General features: G+C 40.6%; 1 protein-coding gene across 1 annotated transcript in view; it reads left to right on the forward strand.

Moving 5' to 3' along the window:
- Positions 1-877: 877 nt before the first annotated feature.
- LOC149154322 (LOB domain-containing protein 1-like) overlaps positions 878-21,952 on the forward strand; it is a 47,244-nt gene continuing 26,169 nt past the window's right edge. The window contains exon 1 of the mRNA XM_089444114.1: positions 878-964. Within this exon, the coding sequence (XP_089300240.1) occupies positions 878-964 (87 nt within the window). The remainder of the gene's footprint in view (positions 965-21,952) is intronic.

Raw genomic sequence — 21,952 nt, forward strand, 5'->3', positions numbered from 1 at the left:
GGCTGCCATTTGCTGATAAATCCCTTGACTCTGTCCAAAATTAACCAAAAAATCTGCATGAGGCACATATTAGACTACATGGCAAAATGACTAACCCAATTCACTATATTAGCATAAATATATTTAAAAAAAAGCAATAAACTAATCAGAATGGTAGATTAAGTCAAAATAAGAGACAGAATGAGCCAATATAATTACCCATTTCTGGGGCTCATCACTTTCCTTCACCTCTTTTGAGTTTTAACCTTGTTAGTTTGAAACAAAACTAGCGAACAATACTCCTTCTTTGCACAAGAAAATCTAGTAAGCAAAACACCAGTGCTCTCATACCAACTTGATCTGAAATGGAGAAGATTAGTAGTGTTGTGCTAATTCCCCATTCAGAATAAAACCCAAGATGGTTATCATTTTCTTATTAAGTACTTAAGGATTCACCATTTGCTTCATTAACTGATTCCCATGAGAGTTTCTTATGTAAATGTTATAAGCAATTTAACATGAAACATATGGTGAACATTAATAAAATAACAACAAAGAACATCAAAATACAACACACAACATAGAGATTTGATGAGGAGTTCACCCCTCCTGGGCTACGTCTCATTAGTCTAGCTTTCAATGATTGGGCCTCTCTATTATGCTCAAAATCACAACAAAAGTGTGTTTACAATGCTCAAATGCCTATGAAACCTATCTCAATGACTTCATAAATCCTAAAAAATGGCTATCTAGCCTCTTTTTGCAATCAATTTGGTAGAAAATTGAAGAAGTTATGACTTCTCCTAGATTTCCCACTATTTGTTCCACAATTTGCTCCACATCCAGCATGATCCTACAAATATGCCCCACAAATCGCTAATTGGGCGAAAATTTCGTCATGCGGCAGGCCATAATCTATCAGCCGAATCACAAATCACAATCGGCAAGGACTGGGAGGCTTAAGGTCTGTGAACATGATGGCAAGGTGTGATTATGATTGCAATGTGCGCGGACCCGAAGGGAGTATTAACCAGAGCCTATAACCTTATCGCATTTGGAATATCACGATCAGAGGAAAACCAATGGTCTCGGAATGCGGGATTGTGCATTATTGTGATTTGCGATTACGATATCGCATCGCAACCCTGATCTCGCTGGGTCCCAATTCTGTCATACTTCACTCCCTTCACTGATGTGTGATTATGATTTATCGCATCGCAACTCTTCCCTACTAGGGGGCCTATTATTTAACACGATCTTCCTACGAGCTTCAATTTTGATATGCGAGGGCCAATGGAAGCCTACCACTTGGCGCCTTCTCATTCGCTGAAGGGCTTGCCAAGTCATCCAATCTTGCCATGTAAGAAAGTGAAAAATGAACTTTGACTTGCTCTAACTTCTGCATACGAACTCATATTTGAGTGTCGTTCGCACCGTTGGAAACAGAATGATGGTCTCTTTAATATGAAGCCGAGTTTAACAAAATTCTAACACTTTGATTTTTGAACATAATTTTGAGCACCTAATTAGTAGTAGAGGGGTTGTGTTGAGTGGATTTTGGGAGGTAAATGCTCTGCACTTTGTCAGCCTATTACTATTTTGTTTTTAGTTAATTTGAACACATTTTTATCTAGCGTCTCCCTCGTCTTCTCTCTTTCTAATTTCTTTCTCTGGGCTATTGTCGTTTTCTACTAGTCCTAGTTGGGTTTGGCTGTGTTGGGTATATTAACTTGCAGAGTGGGGTGGTCAAGCTATTTGAAGTTTCTACTTTCCTTTTCTAGCGACGTAATTTGGCTAGGGTTGGACCAGCACACAACCACCCCTGATAAGTGTGGGTTCTGTCTTGTTTTTGTATGCAACTCCCCTCCTATGTGTTAGGACTTTGGATCTTTTAGATGGGCTTCAACGAGCCGCTTCTTTGGGGTAGTCGTGGTCCTTTTTGGACATTCAGTTTCGAATTGTTTTGTGCAATCAAGCATGCCTCGTCAGAGATGTTGACCTCACTATGGGAGAGGGCAGCAAGGCCCAGTGGTGCACCATGCTAATAGCCATAGCTTGTCCATGGTGGACTCGATAAGCATGGAGCATGAGGGGGAGGTGGACCATGCCCATGGGCAGCTCCCCGGGACATGTGGATACACTGACAACTTTGGAATCAATTGCTGAGCAATTTGAGGAGTTGAGGCCAGCTTGGATATCCTGAGAGAGCATAGATATGAAGATAGAAACAAGCTAGCGGCTTACATGCATGACATTCAATTCATCTTAAATGAAATTTTGGAATAGTTGGAGAACATTCATGGGAACCAACATTGTACTACTTACATGATTTGGAGGCCCGAGTAGAACATATTGATTTTCACATGCATGAGAGATCCAGTCTATTTGCAGCACATCTCGTGCTTCCTCATGAGCCACCTCCATGATATGATGCTCACAATTTTTTTGTTATTTTGTCTCCTTTTTGGTTTGTATGGATTATAAGCCTTCCAAAAATAAAAATAGTGACTAAAAAGAAAAAAATAAACATAAAAATACAAAACATAGAATACTAAAGCATAGAAGGAGAGAAAAGATTTAATCCTTCTTCCCATTGCTCATGTTGAAGCAAGTCAAACTTTCTCACCATTACAATAACAAATTTGCAACCACAAATTTCGCGCTGATCAAACCATCAATTTTTCTCGTCATATTTATGCTTCAACGTAAATTTGTGGAGTCGAGCTCACTTTTTTACGAATGACGAGGGTCCCCCACAAGCAACTTTTCGAAACCTTAAAATCATAATTGCTCTTCGTTCCTCTTCCGTGTTCTTCGCAATACCAAAAGAAAAGAACATGATGACCTTGTGATATGCATTATTGAACCCAAATGTTTTGCCCTACCCGAGATTGTTCTATGAACCTCGGCGCGCAGGGCATTTTAATTTTATCATGTTTTAAGTCAGTTATGAATATTAAATTAATAAATTGTTGTGACAGTAACAGCCATTTAAAAAAAAAAGCAGCAGCTGGAACACGGCAAGAAGCGAGAACCATCCATTCATTCATCGACCAAAAGGAGGACGCGGCTGGGACACGGCCAGAGGCAATGTATTCAAAATCATGTGGACCACAATAACTTTCAAAAGTTCGACCTTTGAACAATTTTATAGTTATTCTCCCATTGTTTATCTCTGCGCTTTCGACTTTTGAACAATTTTATAGTTATTCTCCCATTGTTTATCTCTGTGCTTTCGACCTTTGAACAATTTTATATTTATTCTCCCATTGTTTATCTCTGTGCTTTCAAATATGCAGTGGGAACGTACCTTTCAATTAACGACGGCTACCGTACACGTGAAGAAAGTAACGACGTTGCTGGGTTACTTCACTGACATTTCTGGGCTAATATTACGCCCCCCTTTAAAGTTTTAAACTTAAAATTTTATAATTTAAATTTTGAATGGTAAGTTATTATTATTATTATTTAATTTTAAGTTTACAACTAAACAAAATATAAAATTTGGATATGAGAATCCTTTGTGTGTGAGACAAGGGACTTATTTTTGGGTAGCTATTTCATTGTTAAGTCTAAGAAGATCTACATACTCTATCGCTCTTGTTTTGAAAGTTTCACCTCTTATAAAAAAGCATGCTCTTAATCATTAGGCCCACTCAAACTTGGAAAACTCTAAAAATAAAATAAAATTATACAAAATATAAAAAAAAATATTCAATTATAAGATAAAAATATAAATATAAATTGTAATAATATTAAATTATATCAAATTTTGTTATTTTTTTAATATATATTTGTTAAAAAAAATTATTAATTTTGAATTATAATATATATTTATATATTCAAAAATATATTTTAAATAATAATAATTATAATTAAAAAAATATTAATTACAACTACCAATATTATGTGGTTATAACTTTATTAATACATTAAAACAATATATTTCCAGCGTTAAATTTTGTACTTTATTAAATCTCATAAAAAACATATATGGCCCAGTCTATCGATGTACTATTTGTCATAATGACAATAAAGGAAGGTTCGTCGTCTTCGCCCTTTACGTCGTTCACCGACAATTAGTCTGTAAATAGCTTAATCCTGGTATGTTCAACTCCAGCGTTAAAATTTTTCCATTTTCGCTAATTCCATGCTTAGACCGAAAGGTTAGCAATACTGTGGAGAAGTAATAATGTATTTTTCCAAAAAACCATCATAAGGAGGTGCTCTCACAACGCATTTCCTTAGCTTTGAGGATGAGGTATGCCACTTCTTCTGCGGCACAAATGTCGTCTACACCTGCATGTGCTGCTTGCAAAACCCAGAGAAAAAAGTGTTCAGAAGAATGCGTGCTCGCGCCATATTTTCCTCCCGACAGTACCGACGAGTTCCTCCTGCTACATAGAGTTTTTGGTAATGGCCACGTCATCAAGCTACTCAAGGTTCGTTCCACTGCGCCAATGCAGTTTTGGTATTTATGTCTTTGATATGTGAGGTATACAGCACAGTAGGCAATATATAAATGTTAATTTCACAGAGAAGCATTCAGAAAAGCCAGATAATGGTCCGTCCATAGGAAGCAATAAACGGAAGTCATCTATCGATCCATAGGAAGCAATAAACGGCCTATTATCAAGCTTCTAATCCCTCGGGTTGGATCTCTTTGAAGTCCCATCCACTAGGACAAACCTCTCCAGATCCCATGCGTTTAATATTGATTTGTTTTCTTTTTCAGAGGTTGTAAGATTCATAGCTTTAGATGAGGAATTATAATATTAGATATTGATTATTTTCATACAGGCCAGAAGGCTCTAAGATATACTTTTCTATTTAGAAGAAGAATTGTACAAAGTTTACATTTACAGTTTTTTTAGTTTGTTTTATAAATGTTTTATAAAAAGTCTATCTTAAACTAGGGAGAAGAATTATATTTTTAAGCTATCTACTGAAAAGTGAAAGGGGTACACATCATGTTCATGTGGTAGAAATTGAAATACAATAAGAATAAGATTTTTTCTACTAAATAGTGAAAAAATTACAAATATGTTTTATATTTAGAAAGTATTTATAAAGAAAAAATAAATTATTTATTATCAATTAAGGTGGCCTTTTTATCAATAAAGAGGTTGCTGGCATAATTCAAGTGGGGGAGCTGTTGATGGTGTTGGACCCGCCAACATTCAGGGGATCTCTCTGATATGAATTCCCAACTAGATCTCACACCGTTTGATATAGGAGTCTCAGTCGGTACGATGGCCTAATTGTCATTCTATTAAAGATATGTGTTAGCTCTTGCTTGTCAGCACATGAGAGTGGTTTATTTAGTCTTAAAAGAGTGAGATCCGTGTGCCTGGTGAGTGCTTAGTATCGCTTGTGTCAAGGTTCTTTCACTATAGAGGGAGAGGGTGAGAGTGAGTCTCAGGTTGAAAGGGAATAGTCCCAACTCTATTAGAGACACACAACACAATAATACATGCGCAGCTTCCAGCGGAGTAGTCCACACGGATACGACAGTCGCAAACACAAAGTGAAGAGATAGCACGTACAACACCCAACAGAATAGTCCACACGAGTGTGATGGTTGTTATAACAATTTTGCGAGAATAAACATGTCAAGTGTCCAGCAGAATAGTCCACATGGGCGAGATAACATTAACCACTAATACAACACATTTCCAACAACATATGTACTAAAATATCCGAAATAGTTCAACTATTTTGATACAAGTTAAAGCAACATGCATTACAAGCGTCCAAAGAATAGTCTTACAAACGAATCGAATACATGTGTGAAAACGTGTTGGCCTGTAGTGGGGCGTTGGAGCCAATACTTGCTCCTCGAAGAAAAGACTATAAATTCTCAAGGCTATGTGGGAGGAGCTAAGGTGAAAATTCTTTTACATGTGCAAATTAGGGTTATATATAGCCAAGGGTGAACTTGACCCTTGTGACTCTTTGACTTCCTTCATAACTATTTGACTTACATGACCCTTCAACTGACATGACTCTTCAACTTTGTATGTGGGTCTCTTGGATTTCCATGTTACATTAAATTGATTACAATAGTATGGCCCACAATGGTGATGTGGTTGATATGACTCATGACATGACTCGACATGATAGTGTTGGTATGTTCATGTTGATGGTGGTGTCTATGTCGAGCTGAAGTGATGTTGAGTGATGAGTGTGCTCTTAGTGTATAATAGCTTCACCTCCGCATAGAAAGGTGTGCAGAGTCTTCAATGGTCTTGGTGTTCACTTAATTTTGCACGTGCATGTGTCACCTTCACTGGTGCTTTGGCATGCTTCATGTGTTCATACGTTTGTGAACGAGTCTCCTAGCATGTGCTCTTTGTTCATCCCATTTGTTGTCGCACCATGTCTCATCCATGTACTTGTATCTACAATCACTTATGACAAGACGACATCAAATCCAGAAATCTCCTATTCTACCATGATGCATCATCTTCCATTTTTGAGTGTAGGTGACCAAGAGTGAGGACAATGCTTTGAAACTGTGCAGAGCACATTTCAGTCTGGGATGTGGGGTTCCGGAGCACTGCCAAGGAAAATTGTGTATAGGCCACTGGGAAGCTAGGATAAGCAGTTCGGAACATCAGTGACATTCTGTGGGATCTGGCTCAGTTGGGAGGCAAAAATGCGCAATTTTTTCAAGGAGCCAGTGCGGGCAACTGTGAGGACATTGGCAGTGAAAACTGCATAGATTATCAGGGGAGGATCGAAGCATGCTACTGGAGCTTGCTCGTCAAAACTGCGCAGAACTGGGAGGCAGATATGCATGACATGCCTATGAAGCTTCCAGGCTAAGTGGGGTGTCATGCAACTAGCAGACAATCCAAGAGAACTGTGCAATTTTCGGGAGGAGGAGCAGGTCGGCTGGTATGGGGACAGTGTCACATAAGTGCACAATTTTTAGAGACAATGCAGTGACAAACAGTGGGTTCCTGTACCTCATTTCTACATAAATTTCTTTAGTAAACAGAGGCGGGCATGCTGATAGCTTATGCACAACTTTTTGGAGGAGTGAAGCCCGGGGTCGCTTTTAGGTCAAAATTTTCGGTTGACCAAACAGAGGCTTGATGGATTGGTTTGCGGGAAACACAAATTGAGATGGATTCTCAGGCAACTTCTGCACTTTTCGGGGTGACAGTCAGCCAGGTCGACTCTAGGATTGTGTAGAGCATGTTGAATTTCCACGACCTTGGGCCTAGGTTAGAGTCTTAAAATCACCGACTCTACCAAACCAAGAATCTCAACCATAAACTACTTTGCATAGCATAATAAAATAGCAACGAACACACATGCACATAATATAGGCAACGTTTTACAGTTTTCAACCCAACTTTGTTATATTAACAACATATAATACAATAGTATAGAGCTTTCATGCCAAGGATAATGGCCCTTAGTACAAGATACAAAAATGGGACTTGGTGTTAGTCCATCGACAACCAATCTATCCTCAAGAAGATACTCTGGTCATCTAGCTGTCACATGCTCTTTCATCTCCTCTTGTTCGTACCCTGTACCTTCCCGATCCTTTAGCTCCCAATCTACAACTCCTACCTCTATCAATGCTCCAAGTCCATCTGGCCTCTAAAACTTGGCTGCCCAATCAACTCTCTAGTTGTGCCTTTGTCCATCAAGGCCACAACACATCGAGACTCCTATCGAGTTGTTCACAGCTCCACCTATGAACAACTCTCGATCTGCCCACTGCTGCTTCTGAGCTACTCAGGGACTTCAGCCAACTATGGTCTTCCTGCGCTGCTCCGATGAAGACCAACATAGGGCAGGGAGGGTTGCCACCTATCATTTCAAGTTGTCCATCTCCCACAATGAACACGGGCTAGAAGGGCTTCCCATCATCTACTGTATAATTCCTTCTCCACACATAAGTCTCAAGCTCCACAACTTCTCCTCCGGTTTGTCAACCCTTGAGCTCAACAACTGCCTCTCTCACAACTACCTTTGTCTATCAAGGTGTTGCTCACTGGGCTCCAACTTGGGCAGTAGCAGGTTGTCTTCCAATAACCCATAAGTGCCTAATCGCATCCACACTTAGTCTTCTCTAACACTACCCTCCAATAGTCCATGAGAGACCAAGTCCACGTTGTAGCATACTCCTAGTTAGGGCATCCCCGCACTTAGGAAACCCTTACACATGGCTTCCCACAGACTTCACCAATCCACCCTTTGCTTCTGCAATAGAGGAGTTATTGCACAAATTTGGGCGCATCAATATGTCCTTCACCTAGGACATCATCAACTCATCATACAAGATTCCATCTGCAACTCCTTCTATTTCTATCCTCTTGCCTCTCTCTTCATGTTCCTGTTGTCACCTTGGCTGCTTGGTAGACTTCCCAATAGTCCACATTGGCTTCTCCAAACAACTCCTAAGGTCTCCTACAACTTCACATCAAACTGATCCAAGTTTGGTCATAAACTATGACCAATGCTTTCTCCACACGCTTCCCTCCAAGTCTATTGCACCTGCTATCTTTCACTATGACTGGTTAGTGCTTGTTTTTGCTGCAACAACCCTTCATTCAACCCACAAATCAGCCTTGAGTTTAATGCAGCCTAGGAAAGTAATAAATCATTTCTTGTGAGTTGTTGTTATGGGTGTATGGTAGCCCTTAAAAACTCAATGCAGGCCTATTTTGGGAAGCCAGGCCCGCGACCTACCTCGGTTGGCTACGACCCTCCAACAGCCCACCAAAACAGTCCCCTTCTAGCCCTCAAACAGATCTGCAATACTTCCTAGCAAGCTTGATCTTCCTCCAAGATAACTCGACCCCTCTACTAGCAACTTGAACTCCCAAAATAGTGAGCCTTGACCCTTAATACAGTCGCTCTTATAGATTGTTCCTTCCTCCTCCTTACTACTGCTAAGGCAAAAGAGAATCTCTCCTGTTGAGCATGCGCTGCAAAAAATGATGATTCAAATGCCTCACACTCACCTCTTATTTATACTCAATAAGAGGGCTCCAAAATGTCACTTTCTAGGGGTTATCCAACTGTCACATGCCTAAAATATCCTTAGGTCGACCTTAAACATAAGTCATAACTTGAACAAATTACTTCAAAAATTCATAACTCCTCAACGACAACTCGGAATCGGTGATTCTCGTTGTGTAGAATCATCTCGTCGGGAGCTATCATCTTCATCCATCACATGTCAAAGACTCTTCATGGTTTTGGCGCAAACATCTATGGGTGAAAAACCCCAAGCTTGGGTCTCAAGCCCACAAGCCCATTTGTAGCACTTCGACCTCCAACCCTCAAACATCAGGGCTTGGAGTACCTCCCAAGTTACAAAAAAATCAACAGTGTAGACTTCCTAGGACGCAACGTCAAGCTCTGCGCAATTATGGGCAGCAGTACTTGGTCACTAAGGGATGATATTGCACAGTACAGCTTAGTGGAGGTCTGGCTGATGGAAGGTGGTCTGATCAACAAGTCTTCAACAAAATGACTAAGTGTGTGAGTAAGTGGACTTGTGTATACATGACCTTGCAAATACAAACTCAATATGACATGAAGACAAGACACCTCGAACCAACAAGACCACATATACTCAGTGTGACTGACTAAAGGGTGAGAATGACAAGTGAGACACTTGAGATAGATCGTTGAACAACCGTGACAACACTTGTGCTACATTGCATACAACTTCGTGTGTGAGTGCGACAGATGCTTACATAGCAAATACAACTTGTACACACAAAGACATACCTTCAGCATAGCCATAACATGACTATAAGCATGACATTGTGACCAACATGCTAAAAGATGTCTCATGAACAGATATCCAGAGTATGAGTTTTCAACGAACATCTTATACAGTCATAAACACAAGGTGAACAGCTAACATGTACAACACCCAGCAGAATAGTCCACACGAGTGTGACGGTCATTATAACAATTTTACGACAATAAATCTGTCGAGTGTCCGATGGAATAGTCCACAGGGGTGAGACAACTTTAACAATTGATGCAACACATTGTCAACAACATTTGTACTAAAACAACCGAAATAGTTCAATTTTCTAAATGCAGGGTGAGATAACTTTAACAATTCATACAACACATTTCCAACAACATATGTACTAAAACAACCAAAATAGTTCAATTGTCTTAATGCAAGTTAAAGCAACATGCACTTAGACAAGTGTCCAAAGAATAGTCTTACAAATGAATACAATACATGTGTGAAAATGTGTTGGCCTGTTAACAGGCTTTAGAATTAAGTGAAAGTTCCTAGACACAATAGTACACCATTACATCACTAGGCCTAATAGTGGGTGTTGGATCCACTACTCACTCCTCAAAGAAAAGACTACACACTCTCAAGGCTCTGTGGGAGGAGCTAAGGCGAAAAGTATTTTTCATGTACAAATGAGGGGTATATATAGCCAAGGGTGACCTTGACCCTTGTGACTCTTTCACTTCCCTTAGGGCTATTTGACTTACATGACTCTTCAACTTTGTATGTGGGTTTCTTTGACTTCCACGTTACATTATATTGATTACAATAGTATGGCCCATAGTGGTGATGTGGCCAAGATAACTCATGACATGACTCGACATGACAGTGTTGGTATGTTCATGGTGATGGTGGTTTCCATGTCGAGTTGCAGTGCTACTGAGTGATGAGTGTGCTCTTGGTGTATCATAGCTTCACCTCTGCATGGCAAGGTGTGTAGAGTCTTCGATGGTCTTGGTGTTCGCTTGATGTTGCACATGCATGTATCCCCTTCGCTGGTATTTTTGGGATGCTTCATGTGTTCACCCATTCGTGAACGAGTGTCCAAGCATGCACTCCTTTTTCATTATGTTTGTCGTCATGACATGTCTCATCCATGTACCAATATATGAAATCACTCATGATGAGATGACATCAAATCTAGAAATTTCCTAGTGTACAATGATGCATCATCTTTCATTTTCAGGTGCATGTGACCAAGAGAGAGGATAAGGCTCTGAAACTATGCAGAGCACATTTTAGGCGAGGATGAGGGGCCTCGAGGCACTGTTAAGGAAAACTATGCAGAGGTTACTAGGAGGCTTGAATGAGTAGTCCAAAACAACAGTGACATTTTGTGGGATCTAGCTTAGATGGGAGGTAGAACTGCGCAATATTTTCAAGGAGGGAGTGTGGGAAACAGGGAAGACAATGGCAGTGAAAGCTATGCAGATTCTCAGGGAAGGCTGGGAGTAGACTGTGGGAGCTTGCTGACAAAAACTGCGCAGAACTAGGATGTAGACATGCAGGACATGTCTGCGTAGTTTCTAGGCTGAGCGAGGTGTCGCGCAATTGGTGGAAATTCCAAGAAAACTTTGTAATTTTTAGGAGGAGCAGTGGGCCGACTGGTAGGGGGATTGAATAATAGAGCTGTGCAATTTTTAGAGATAGTGCAGTGACAGGTAGCGGGTGCCTATCCCTCATGCCTACACAATTTCTTTAGTTAGCGGAGGCGGGCATGCTGACAGCTTCTGTGCAATTTTTTGGAGGAGTGAAGCCTGGGGTCACTACCAGGTCAAACTCTTCAGTTGGCGAGTGAGAGGCTTGATGGATTGGCTTGCAGGAAATGCAAATTGAGATGGGTTCTTAGGAAACTTCGGTGTTTTTTTGGGTGACAGTAAGCCAAGTCAACTCCAATATTACTCAGTGTAGATTGCTTAGGAGGAAGCCTCAAGCTCTGCGCAATTTTGGGCAGCAGTACTTGGCCACTGAGGGTTGAGATTGCGCAGTGCACCTCAACAAAGGTTTAGCTGATGGAGGGTGCTTCGGTCGATAAGTATTCAGAAAAATTACCAAGTGTGTGAGTAAGTGGACTTGTGTATACATGACCTTGCGAACACATACTCAACATGACTCGACGAAAAGACACCTCAAACCAGCAAGACACATATGTACAATGTGACTAACCGACGGGTGCGAATGACAACTGCAACACTTGAGATAGATCATTGAATGACCGTGACAAAACTTGTGTGACATTTTATATAAATTCGTGTGTGATTGTGACATATGCTTACATATCGAATACAACTTGTACACATGAAGATGAACCTTCAACATAGCCAGAACATGACTGCAAGCATGACATTGTGACCAACATGCTAAAATATATTCAGTGAATGGAAAGAGGGTGTCAATACTTGACATGAGCTCATGGGATGAGCTCGAGTGTTTGCAACATCAAGGAAAAAAACCACGGAAGGCTCTGAAGTTGGATGTAGGCCAAAATTTTGGAGGGTGTTACAGCCACTACAACACATGAAAACACACTAGTTGAATACTAGTTTCTCTGCTTTGGTCCATTGACAGCATGGGGAATTGGTTTATCAGGAAGTATTGAATCACTGTGCGGGTTACTTCGGCTTCCCCACTTACCCCATGGACAGACATAGTTCACCTTTTTCCAACTTAGTCAAACACAATAACATGTTTCAGCTTGGTCACAATGTTTCGAAATCGGGAAGGGTAGTTTGGCTCGCGATTTTGAAGTTTTCAGAGTATAAGTTTTCATCTCTGGTGTTGCTCCGCTGCTAGTAGGCTTGGAAAGTACCCCGATGGAGTCATGCTAAAACACACACATTGCTCCACTACTGGTGAGCCTGGTCAATACCACAGTGGAGTTGCATTCTTCACCTCTTTGCATAGGAATCCTTTCTCTTCTTTCACCTTTGTATTTTTAAAAGAGGTGTTGCACAAAAAAATTTCACCATGAGTTTCTGCAATCTATGTGAGTCTATCACCACTCATACTTACCTCCTTTGCAAGTCTTAAGCCTCAGTTCCCCAGTGGAGTCACCATTTTTTTGGCCGGATAAATCGTTCTTGCGGACAAGACCGATCTCCCTAGTATCAACTGATATCTAACGACAAGCAAAACAAGAAAATCTACCTTTCTCTAAATATATTGCAATTTATAAATAGAAGCCAAGAGGTGTTTTAGACCCTACCTTAAGTCCAACGCTAGTTTGTGGCAGCCACGCTTCGACCGTCCGAACAAGTTTCCTTTTAAGAACCTACAAACACAAACAAGCACGCATCAAATAACACTTGCATAGCCAATATAATAAATCATATTCATCATGATGATCAAGGAGTCCATTAAATAAACCATAGAAGACAACTTATTGAGAAAAATAAACTTGATTGTATTAAATTTGAAAATAAGAAGAACTTTACAACCATGGTGCCTTGATGTTGTACAAGCTCCTCCCAGGATCCAGACAAGAATCTCCTCTACTTTGACAAGCTTCACTCTCTTCCCAACAAGATCAAAAGGTATGTAATCTCTCCTCTCAAGCTCAATTAGGAAGTCTAAATTCCAACAACATCCGTCCGTTGGAATCGAGAACCGTCACCTCCAGGTAATCCACATCACTTTAATCTTGCATTTCAACTGTTTGAATTTTGTTTTTAGGTTTCTATTTTGATTTTTTAGAGAAAAATTAGGTTAAAAGGCCACTCAAGGGGGTCCGCAGGCACAACATGCAAAACCTGCGGACCCCGAATTTTTCCCACATAGGAAAGAGCCAGGGGCCCGCACCTGTTGTTTAGGCAGAGTGTGGACCTATGCACTGTCTCTAACTTAGAGAGTGCGGACCCCGTGACATAGGTTTTATAACTTGAATTTTTCAATTTTCGCCCAAAATCTTTGAACTAAGATACATGTTCTAATCCGCTTTTTCTTTCAATGTAGGATATACAAAATGCTCAGTTGGCGGGAATGGGAGCACGAAGATGTGGATGCTGTCGCACTAAATCATCAACCCTCAATAGATGCATTGAGGGCATGCGGGCTATATAAATTCTAGGCCTACCTAGCATGAGGGCCCAAGTAGACATTTTGCAGTGGCTGGTAGACAGATGGAATATACAGGACCAATGTTTCATTATTGGTGGCCACCGGCTCGAAATGGAGCTAGAGGACATTTACTTCTTAACTGGTTTGCCCAAGAGAGATGAACGATTGTCTCTATTTAGGACTAGGCCAGGTGGCCAGTCTGTCGATAGTCTTCGACTAGATTTTTGTAATGACCAAATAAGGGACAAAGGGATTGATATCAAAACCATCTCCCGTCCTAAACTCATAGTGATTGCATTTACTGTCACCAAACTCTGCGGAAGCACAACACTGCATGTAGCCACTGGATCCCAAATGCGTATGGCAGTAGACTGTTATCGAGGCACCATCTTCAACTGGTGCGAAGCTGTGTTGGTGAATGTAAAAGGCCAACTGACTAGAGCAAAGAATGGACAACTAAGAAACTTTGGATATGGTTTCTTAGTTGTGAGATTTGGTCTAGAGAGGGTCCCGATGTTGGTCCCACAACATCTTTCCGTTGGAGCTGGACTTCCCCGAGAGCCCAAGCTGATGCGTTGGGTTGCAGTTATGGCCTATCATCCTGAGGAGGGTTCAGAGGTTGTTCAATTTCCTCCTGAGTATTTTCATTGGTTGGAGAACCAAGTTTTCGCGATTCAGGATTTTCCTTATGCTGGGATAGATTATCGTGGTGACCCAGACCTGGCTCTTGCACCAGGAGAGCAGTGGGATGACTCAGGTAAAATCATCCTCAAAATTTTCTAAGTTGGACTCATCCGAAGGATGAGCTTATAATCAAGGAAATGTTATCCTCCTTAAGCTTTTCAAAAATAAAGAGGTACTTGCCAGAAATGGTGGGGGAAAAGAGAGAAAAATGAGCCTGTTTGTCATACTTTGTGTCTCAGGAAAGCATTCAACCACTCTTGAACACGACACTTTTTGTTCACCTGGGATGGGAAATCCTTTGCCTAACAGTTAACCAAACCATATTGAAAGTCTTCAGTCGGTTTATGGGTATTAGCTTTGGATCAATTGTCACCAAACCATCTGCAGTGTCATTATGTGTTCAAGAGGTCAATGAAAATAAACCATTCATCTGCAAAATATCTGTCATCCATCTTGGCCATCCCTGAGTTAGTCCTTGCATATATATTTCTTCAAACTTGATCTATGATTTCATGTTGTGGTCTTGCCTATGACAGATCACTTTCTATCGACTTCAACTCATTATCTAGAAAGATGATCTAGAAATCGTTAGTACCTTGGAATCTGCATGCCTCAATGGTAGGTTTCTCGCCTTCGACGACAGGTTGCATCATTGGCCTTCAATCAAAGGATTCTGTGATGTGTTCGACATCAACTCATTTATTCACATATCATGGATTGTAATGAGTACTTGGAGAGCCATTGACATTACTTGTGGTTTCTCTCACACTTGTTAACAGTTTACATCATTGACTGGTAATCAAGTGGTTTCTACCATGTTCGACTTCGACACATTCATTCACATGGATAGAATTGTACTATTTTGGGAAGTAGAAATCAAGACCCTGGATGTAGTTTCCACCATCCAGGCTGCGAGGAATTTTGTTATTCATTAACATTGGACTATTCATAAATAGATGGTTGCATCCATACTGTGTCTACATATGTCTATACTTGTGATGTATTACAAAATCATTCATGTATCAGAGAAGTTTAGTTAGTTTTCTAGTAAGTTTTGATCTGAGTATGGGAATGCCTACCTCAACGATGATATGTTCACATATATATATTTTGTATTGAATGTTTTTACAGGTTCCAACCAGGCTCTCCACTCGATGATCTTCGAAATGATAAAGTATTTCACTCTTCTTAGATGAAAAATACTATCCTCATATACTACAGACTTCACACTTTAGGGGGCAATCTGTTGCACAAACAATTGTCACCATGACTTTCTGCAATCTGTGTGAGTCTATCAACACTCATACTTACCTCCTTTGCAAGTCTTAAGCCTCAGTTCTTCATGTAAAGCCTTGAAAATGAGAGAAAGCCCTTAAAAGGCTCTAAAACTCTGGGCCTGAACTTTCTCTTAGCATTGCCTGCGGTCCCGCACCCACTGGTCATGTCCCCTGTGGACCTACCCATTCTGTTTCTAAAGGAATGGGTGTGGACCCCTGTAAAAGTAAAAAAGGTGGAAGTTTATTCTTAAAAACTCACTTTGGGTGAAGCTTCTAGAGGGAATCTTGCGATGGCAAGTTCGCTCCTTGGTGGTTCATGCATCACATTATGGAAGGAGCTAACCCCTTGATGTGAGGAGCTTATCCCTTTGAAGGAGGACTCTATCCCTTCATTGGTGGCCCTTGTAACTTCCTTCCTCTGCACTATAAAATGAGGCATTGGGTTGGTTACTAGGGAGGTTGAAAGCTGAATATTTCTTAGGGTAAACATTTTTGGAATTTAGACTTCCTAATTGAGCTTGAGAGGAGAGATTACATACCTTTTGTTCTTGTTGGGAAGAGAGTGAATCTTATCAAAGTAGAGGAGATTCTTGTCTGGATCCTGGGAGGAGCTTGTACAACATCAAGGCACCAAGGTTGTAAAGTTCTTCTTATTTTCAAAGTTAATACAATCAAGTTTATTTTTCTCAATAAGCTATCTTCTATGGTTTATTTCATGGACTCCTTGATCATCATGATGAATATGATTTATTATATTGGCTATGCAGGTGTTATTTGATGTGTGCTTGTTTGTGTTTGCAGGTTCTTAAAAGGAAACTTGTTTGGACGGTCGAAGTGTGGCTGCCACAAACTAGCATTGGACTTAAGGTAGGGTCTAAAACACCTCTTGGCTTTTATTTATAAATCACAATATATTTAGAGAAAGGTAGATTTGCTTGTTTTTCTTGTCGCTAGATATCAGTTGATACTAGGGAGATCAGTCTTGTCTGCAAGAATGATTTATCTGGCTGACAAGAGGACTGTGCATAGGAACTTATTTATTTTTTCAGGCAGAAGAGGAACCCGACTTATTGAGAGTAGAAGAGGGTGCTCCTTCACAAAATCATATAATACCTCTGATATAGGTTTTCTCATTTATATTTTCCCCTTCTCCATTTCTACTACTTGGATGAGCTTGAACACACATAGCAGATGACTGAGTACAAGCATGGGATTTCCGAGTGTGGACAGAAGCTCATGGTTGGACCCCAACTTCCCTTGCAGACAACTCATATTCAAGAATTCATCAGCCGAAGGTTATGACCAAGCATAGAGAAGGTAGATGTAGGATTGGCCAAGTGCCGCAGTGTCACAAGTCTCTTTGGATCTCAGCCACATACTCATTCAAAAGATAGAACCTAGTAGAGGGAAACACTTATTGAAGAGACCAAAAATAGCATGATACCAAGCAAACAAAACAAAATGGAGAAAAAATACTAAAGCAAAGAGAAAAGACAACAAGTAGTAAGTAGACTATGTACATGGCACGTGGTGTGGCCCCGACTTATTGAAAGTAGTGTTTTATATCACGCCGTTGACAGGAAGGTTGTCAACCATCCTGTTAAGTGATTGCAGATGGTATGTGTGTGGGCCAAGCTTCTCCTTAACAGTATACAGACTAATCCACAGGGACTGGAACTTCGTATGTTTGCCTTTGTCTTCATGGGGTTTCTCCCACTTCAAGACTAAGCAACCCACATTGAAGTTAGTGTTCCCTACAGACTTCTTGTCGAACAATCTCTTGATACGGTTCTGGTGGAGTGTGAATTTTTCTTTTGCTTTCCTCATTTCTTCCTGCAACTTGTGAAGTGTATCCATCCTATGTTGAACTAGCAGAGAAGGCTTGCCTTGGGATTCTCAGGACAATTTGAGTGAAGGCAAGTAGTTGTTTGGTGAAATGATGGCTTCTTTCCCATAAACCAGAGAGTATGGCAAAGTTTTCATAGAGGGTTTGGGTTTTATATGGTCACCCCATAAAGAATTCGTCAAAGTGGAGTGCTAATTACGTTGTTTAGAGTAAATGGTCTTCTTGATAATGTGGATAAGGTTTTTATTTGTATATTATGTGATACCATTTCCCTATAGCTAGTAGTTAGATGAGTGTTTAAGCATGATACCATATTAAAATGAAAAATGATAAAGCTTTAAAGATGAAAATAAGTTTCATTGTCAAAGACAAGTGATACTGTAACGCCAAATCGTGAGATGATGTTTTGTTGGAGGAAGCTGATGACTTTATAGTCATTTACTTGCTTAAGAATAACTACCTCTGTCCACCGCATGAAGTAACCTGTAGATGTCAAGATGTAGCGGTGTTGTTTTGACGAATGTGGGAAGATTTCGCCAATGATGTCCAAGATCCATTGTTGGAATAGTTCCATTGTTGTAGTAGGAGGCAACAGGGCTGTTGACCTTCGCGTTCTATCAATGCATCGCTGATTGACCAGGAACTTGCGAGCATAGGCATGTATATCCTTAAAAAATGTGGTAATTAGAAACCAGCTCGCATAACTTTGTGTGTAATGGTATTTCCCACGAAGTGGCCCCCGACCGGTCCGTCACGTAGAAAATGCAAGACCTTCTCTGAATCATGTGCCTCTAGGCACGTGAGAAAAATTTCATTACTGTGCTTTCTATAAAGCACTCCATGCACCAACTGATAAGTAAAGCTTTGAGGCGAAGTGACCTCTTGTGTATCATGGAGAAATGAGAGGGTATGGTTCCATGTTCAACGTACTGGTGCACATCTTTGTACCAAGACTTTTTTCATGAAGTGGGCAATGCTCGCTCTACATCGTACATCTTGATTTATTGCTCCTAGCAGGCGAGCTCTTTTTCTTCCTCTTGTGTATGGATTGCTTCAACTGCGAGTTTGCAGATACCATGACCATTGAAAATGTGAATTGGCTTGATGTCAAGATCATACTCTTGCAATCCTGTCATCTAGTTCACATTTCTTTCACCCAACTCTTGGTGTACAAGACGTGATCAGACTGCTGGGTGTGGCACAAAGACTATGCAATGGTTCTTTAGCAAGTAGGGTCTAAAGTGTTTCACCACTTTGTATACTGTGCATTCTTGTTTGTCAACGGTGGGGTAGTTGAGTTCAGGTTCCTGCATTCTTTCTCTCATGAAGGAGATGAGACATTCGTCATTCATCTCATCCTTCTAAGTGAGCACTAGAGAAAGCAAGTTATCTGAGGTGAAGATGTATAACAAGAAATCTTAGTTAAAATCTGGGTTGTAAAGTGCAAGCACATCTGCTATACCATGCTTGATACATGGGAATGCATTATTTTCCTTCTTACCCCAGTTGTAGACTACATCGTTCTTGATCATGTCTTGCATAATTTTCACTATCTACGCATAATCTGAGATGAACTTCCAGAGGAAGTTTATCTTTCCCAAGAAGGACTACATGGCTTTCTTATTGGCTGGGTGAGGAACCTATGTAATGTTCTGAACCCAGTTCAGATCAACTTTGATCCCACTGTCGGAAATGATGTGCCCAAGGAGGTTCCCCTTAGACACCGCAAATATGCTCTTTTTGGGATTGAAGGAAATCCCATATTTTCAGCATCGGTCGAATATCTTCTTCAGATGACATATGTGGTTTGACCATTTTCTAGAAATACAGTCACGTCATCAAGGTACACCACTACACTCTAGCCGATAAGTCCACAGAAGGCAATGTCCATGATGTGCTGAATGGTTGCGCTTGCATTCACGAGCCCAAATGGCATGATCTTATAGGAGAACATACCCCACTTCGTACAGAAGGTATTTTTAAGTCTATTAGGTTATGCTACTAGAACTTGGTTATATCATGAAAAACCATTGAGCAAGGAAAACATTTATGCCCCAGATACTGTCTGTAAAATATGCTCCATTGACGGCACAGGGTAGTTGTCTTTGTCTGAGGCGCGATTCAAGTTTCAGAAATCAACGCATAAGAGGATCTCCCTGGACTTCTTATGTACAGGAACTAAGTTAGAAACCCACATGGAATGACAAACTCTGTAAATGATCTGTGCATCCAACAACTTAGTCAGCTCTTTTTGTATGAGGGGTTCAAGTGACAGATGTACTTTTCTCAGTTTCTACTGAAATGGCTTGACCCCTTCTTTGATCGGAATCACATGTTGTATTATTCGTGTGTCGTATGTTTTCAGATAATTCTATGTCCATACGAGCACATCCTGATACTGTTTGAACAAGCAGACAAAGGCTTGTCACTCCTGCTGTGTGCAACACGTACAGAGATTGAAGCAATTCCGATCATTTTTTGTTCTCAAGTTGATCTATTCGTGCATCATGGTGGAACTGTGGGTTTTGTTGTTCCTTGGCCCTTGGAAGTTATTCTGCAAGTCATAAAGTTTTTTTAGAGATACCACACCCTTGGGGATGAGGTTTCCTTTCTTGTCATCAGCGGTAGCTTGCAGAGAATCGTGCTCATCTCTATCAATCGCTGCATCCTTGAAGACATCGACATTTGCAAAGAAGTGTAGTATCTATTGATAATCATAAAAAACACATAGATTGGTTATGTGATCAGGGATAGAGGGCTTGCAAAAAATTTAAGCATTAAACCTATCCTTAAGTGGTGACATCCTAGCAGTTGCGCTCGCTAAGGCATCAACGGCTACATTACACATTCTTGGCACAATAGTGATATTGAATGCTTGGAACTTACAGAATAGTCACCATACCTCTTGCCGATAAATTTTGAGATGAGGTGAAAAACAGTGTATGGTGTTACGTACTTTCCGTACCATAATTTCTGAATCACCTAACACTTTGAGTGCAACAACATTGGGGCTAATGGCTTTGTGCAAGCCCAATATGAGTGCTTCATATTCAGAAGTGTTGGTCATGCACTCAAACACCAAGTGGATTGAATTCGAATGTTTCATGTGATTTGGGTCTATCAAGACACACTTGGCTCCAAATCCATCTCGTGTCTTTGATCCATCAAAATACATGGTCCATAACTCTTCTGTGCATGGACTGCTTGATGCGCTAGTACTATTGCTGCTACTACCACTACTACTAGTGTTATAATGTACTGTAAAATTTTCATTTCCATCAGTTGGGAAAGGAAGGAGACCCAACTACTTGTCTCGTAGGGTTGGAGCTTGTTATGGGAGGTAACACCCCAGAAGTGTTTCCAAGAGGCAGTTGCTGAACATCAGTTCTGCGAAAGCCAATTGTTCGTTCTCAATATTGATGGAAGTGACATTGTGTTTCATGTATCTCTCGGATAATAGCTAGATCTGATCTATTTTGCCCTAGTACAGAAGCCATAAGTGTGACCAGTCTGTAGAAAAGTACCCATTCAACTTGCTATACCAGTCTCTGTTAAGCAGTAAGCCATACGCTTCTGGTATGTCCACAATGACAATGTTGATGCATTGGTGAACTCGACCATCATGAGATAATCATATGATCACATCCCAAAGTTCACCAATGGTAAGTACGCACGTTCAATTTGGTTGGATGATCTCCACAGATGTCTTCCCCATTGCGCATCGATCTACTTGGAAATGGAGAGTAGCATGGCATTGGCTGATGCACTAGAATCAACGAAACAATTATGAACATTGCAGTTAAAAATTTCAAATGAAAGAAAGAATGGAGGGCAAACAGAGTTTTCTTCTTCCATCTGGAGTGTGTTGACCATAATTGTAAGTGAACCGGGAGATGTGCTAGCTCTCTTTCTAGTAGAGGTTGTGTTGTCTGCGGATGTTTTCCCCAATGCGCACAGCATAATATCCTGCTAATGTTGGATCTTAGCTAACTCAAACAAAGATATGTTTGCACAAGTTTTCTTCATATCTTCCACAATATTTTAATCGAGAGTGGGTAAACTCACCGAGATGTCCAGGGTTAGACTTGCGTTTGTATTGTACGGTGGAGTGTTCTAAAGTTTACGACTCATGGACGTACTCTTGTTTGTAGCTATCTTCCTGGGCTTTGTTTGTGTTTTTTGCTTTGGTATGGCTGGTGGATCAACCTTCCTCAGCAGTTCAAGTTTTTCTTTCATCCCCCCCAATCGTAGGGGGGCCTTGATTTATTGCTCCTAGCAGGCGAGCTCTTTTTCTTCCTCCTGTGTATGGATTGCTTC

The sequence above is a fragment of the Pinus tabuliformis genome, chromosome 9 (genome assembly GCF_031772625.1).
Source record: "Pinus tabuliformis cultivar Carrire ecotype Pingquan chromosome 9, CPIR1, whole genome shotgun sequence".
NCBI classification, from domain to species: Eukaryota; Viridiplantae; Streptophyta; class Pinopsida; order Pinales; family Pinaceae; genus Pinus; species Pinus tabuliformis.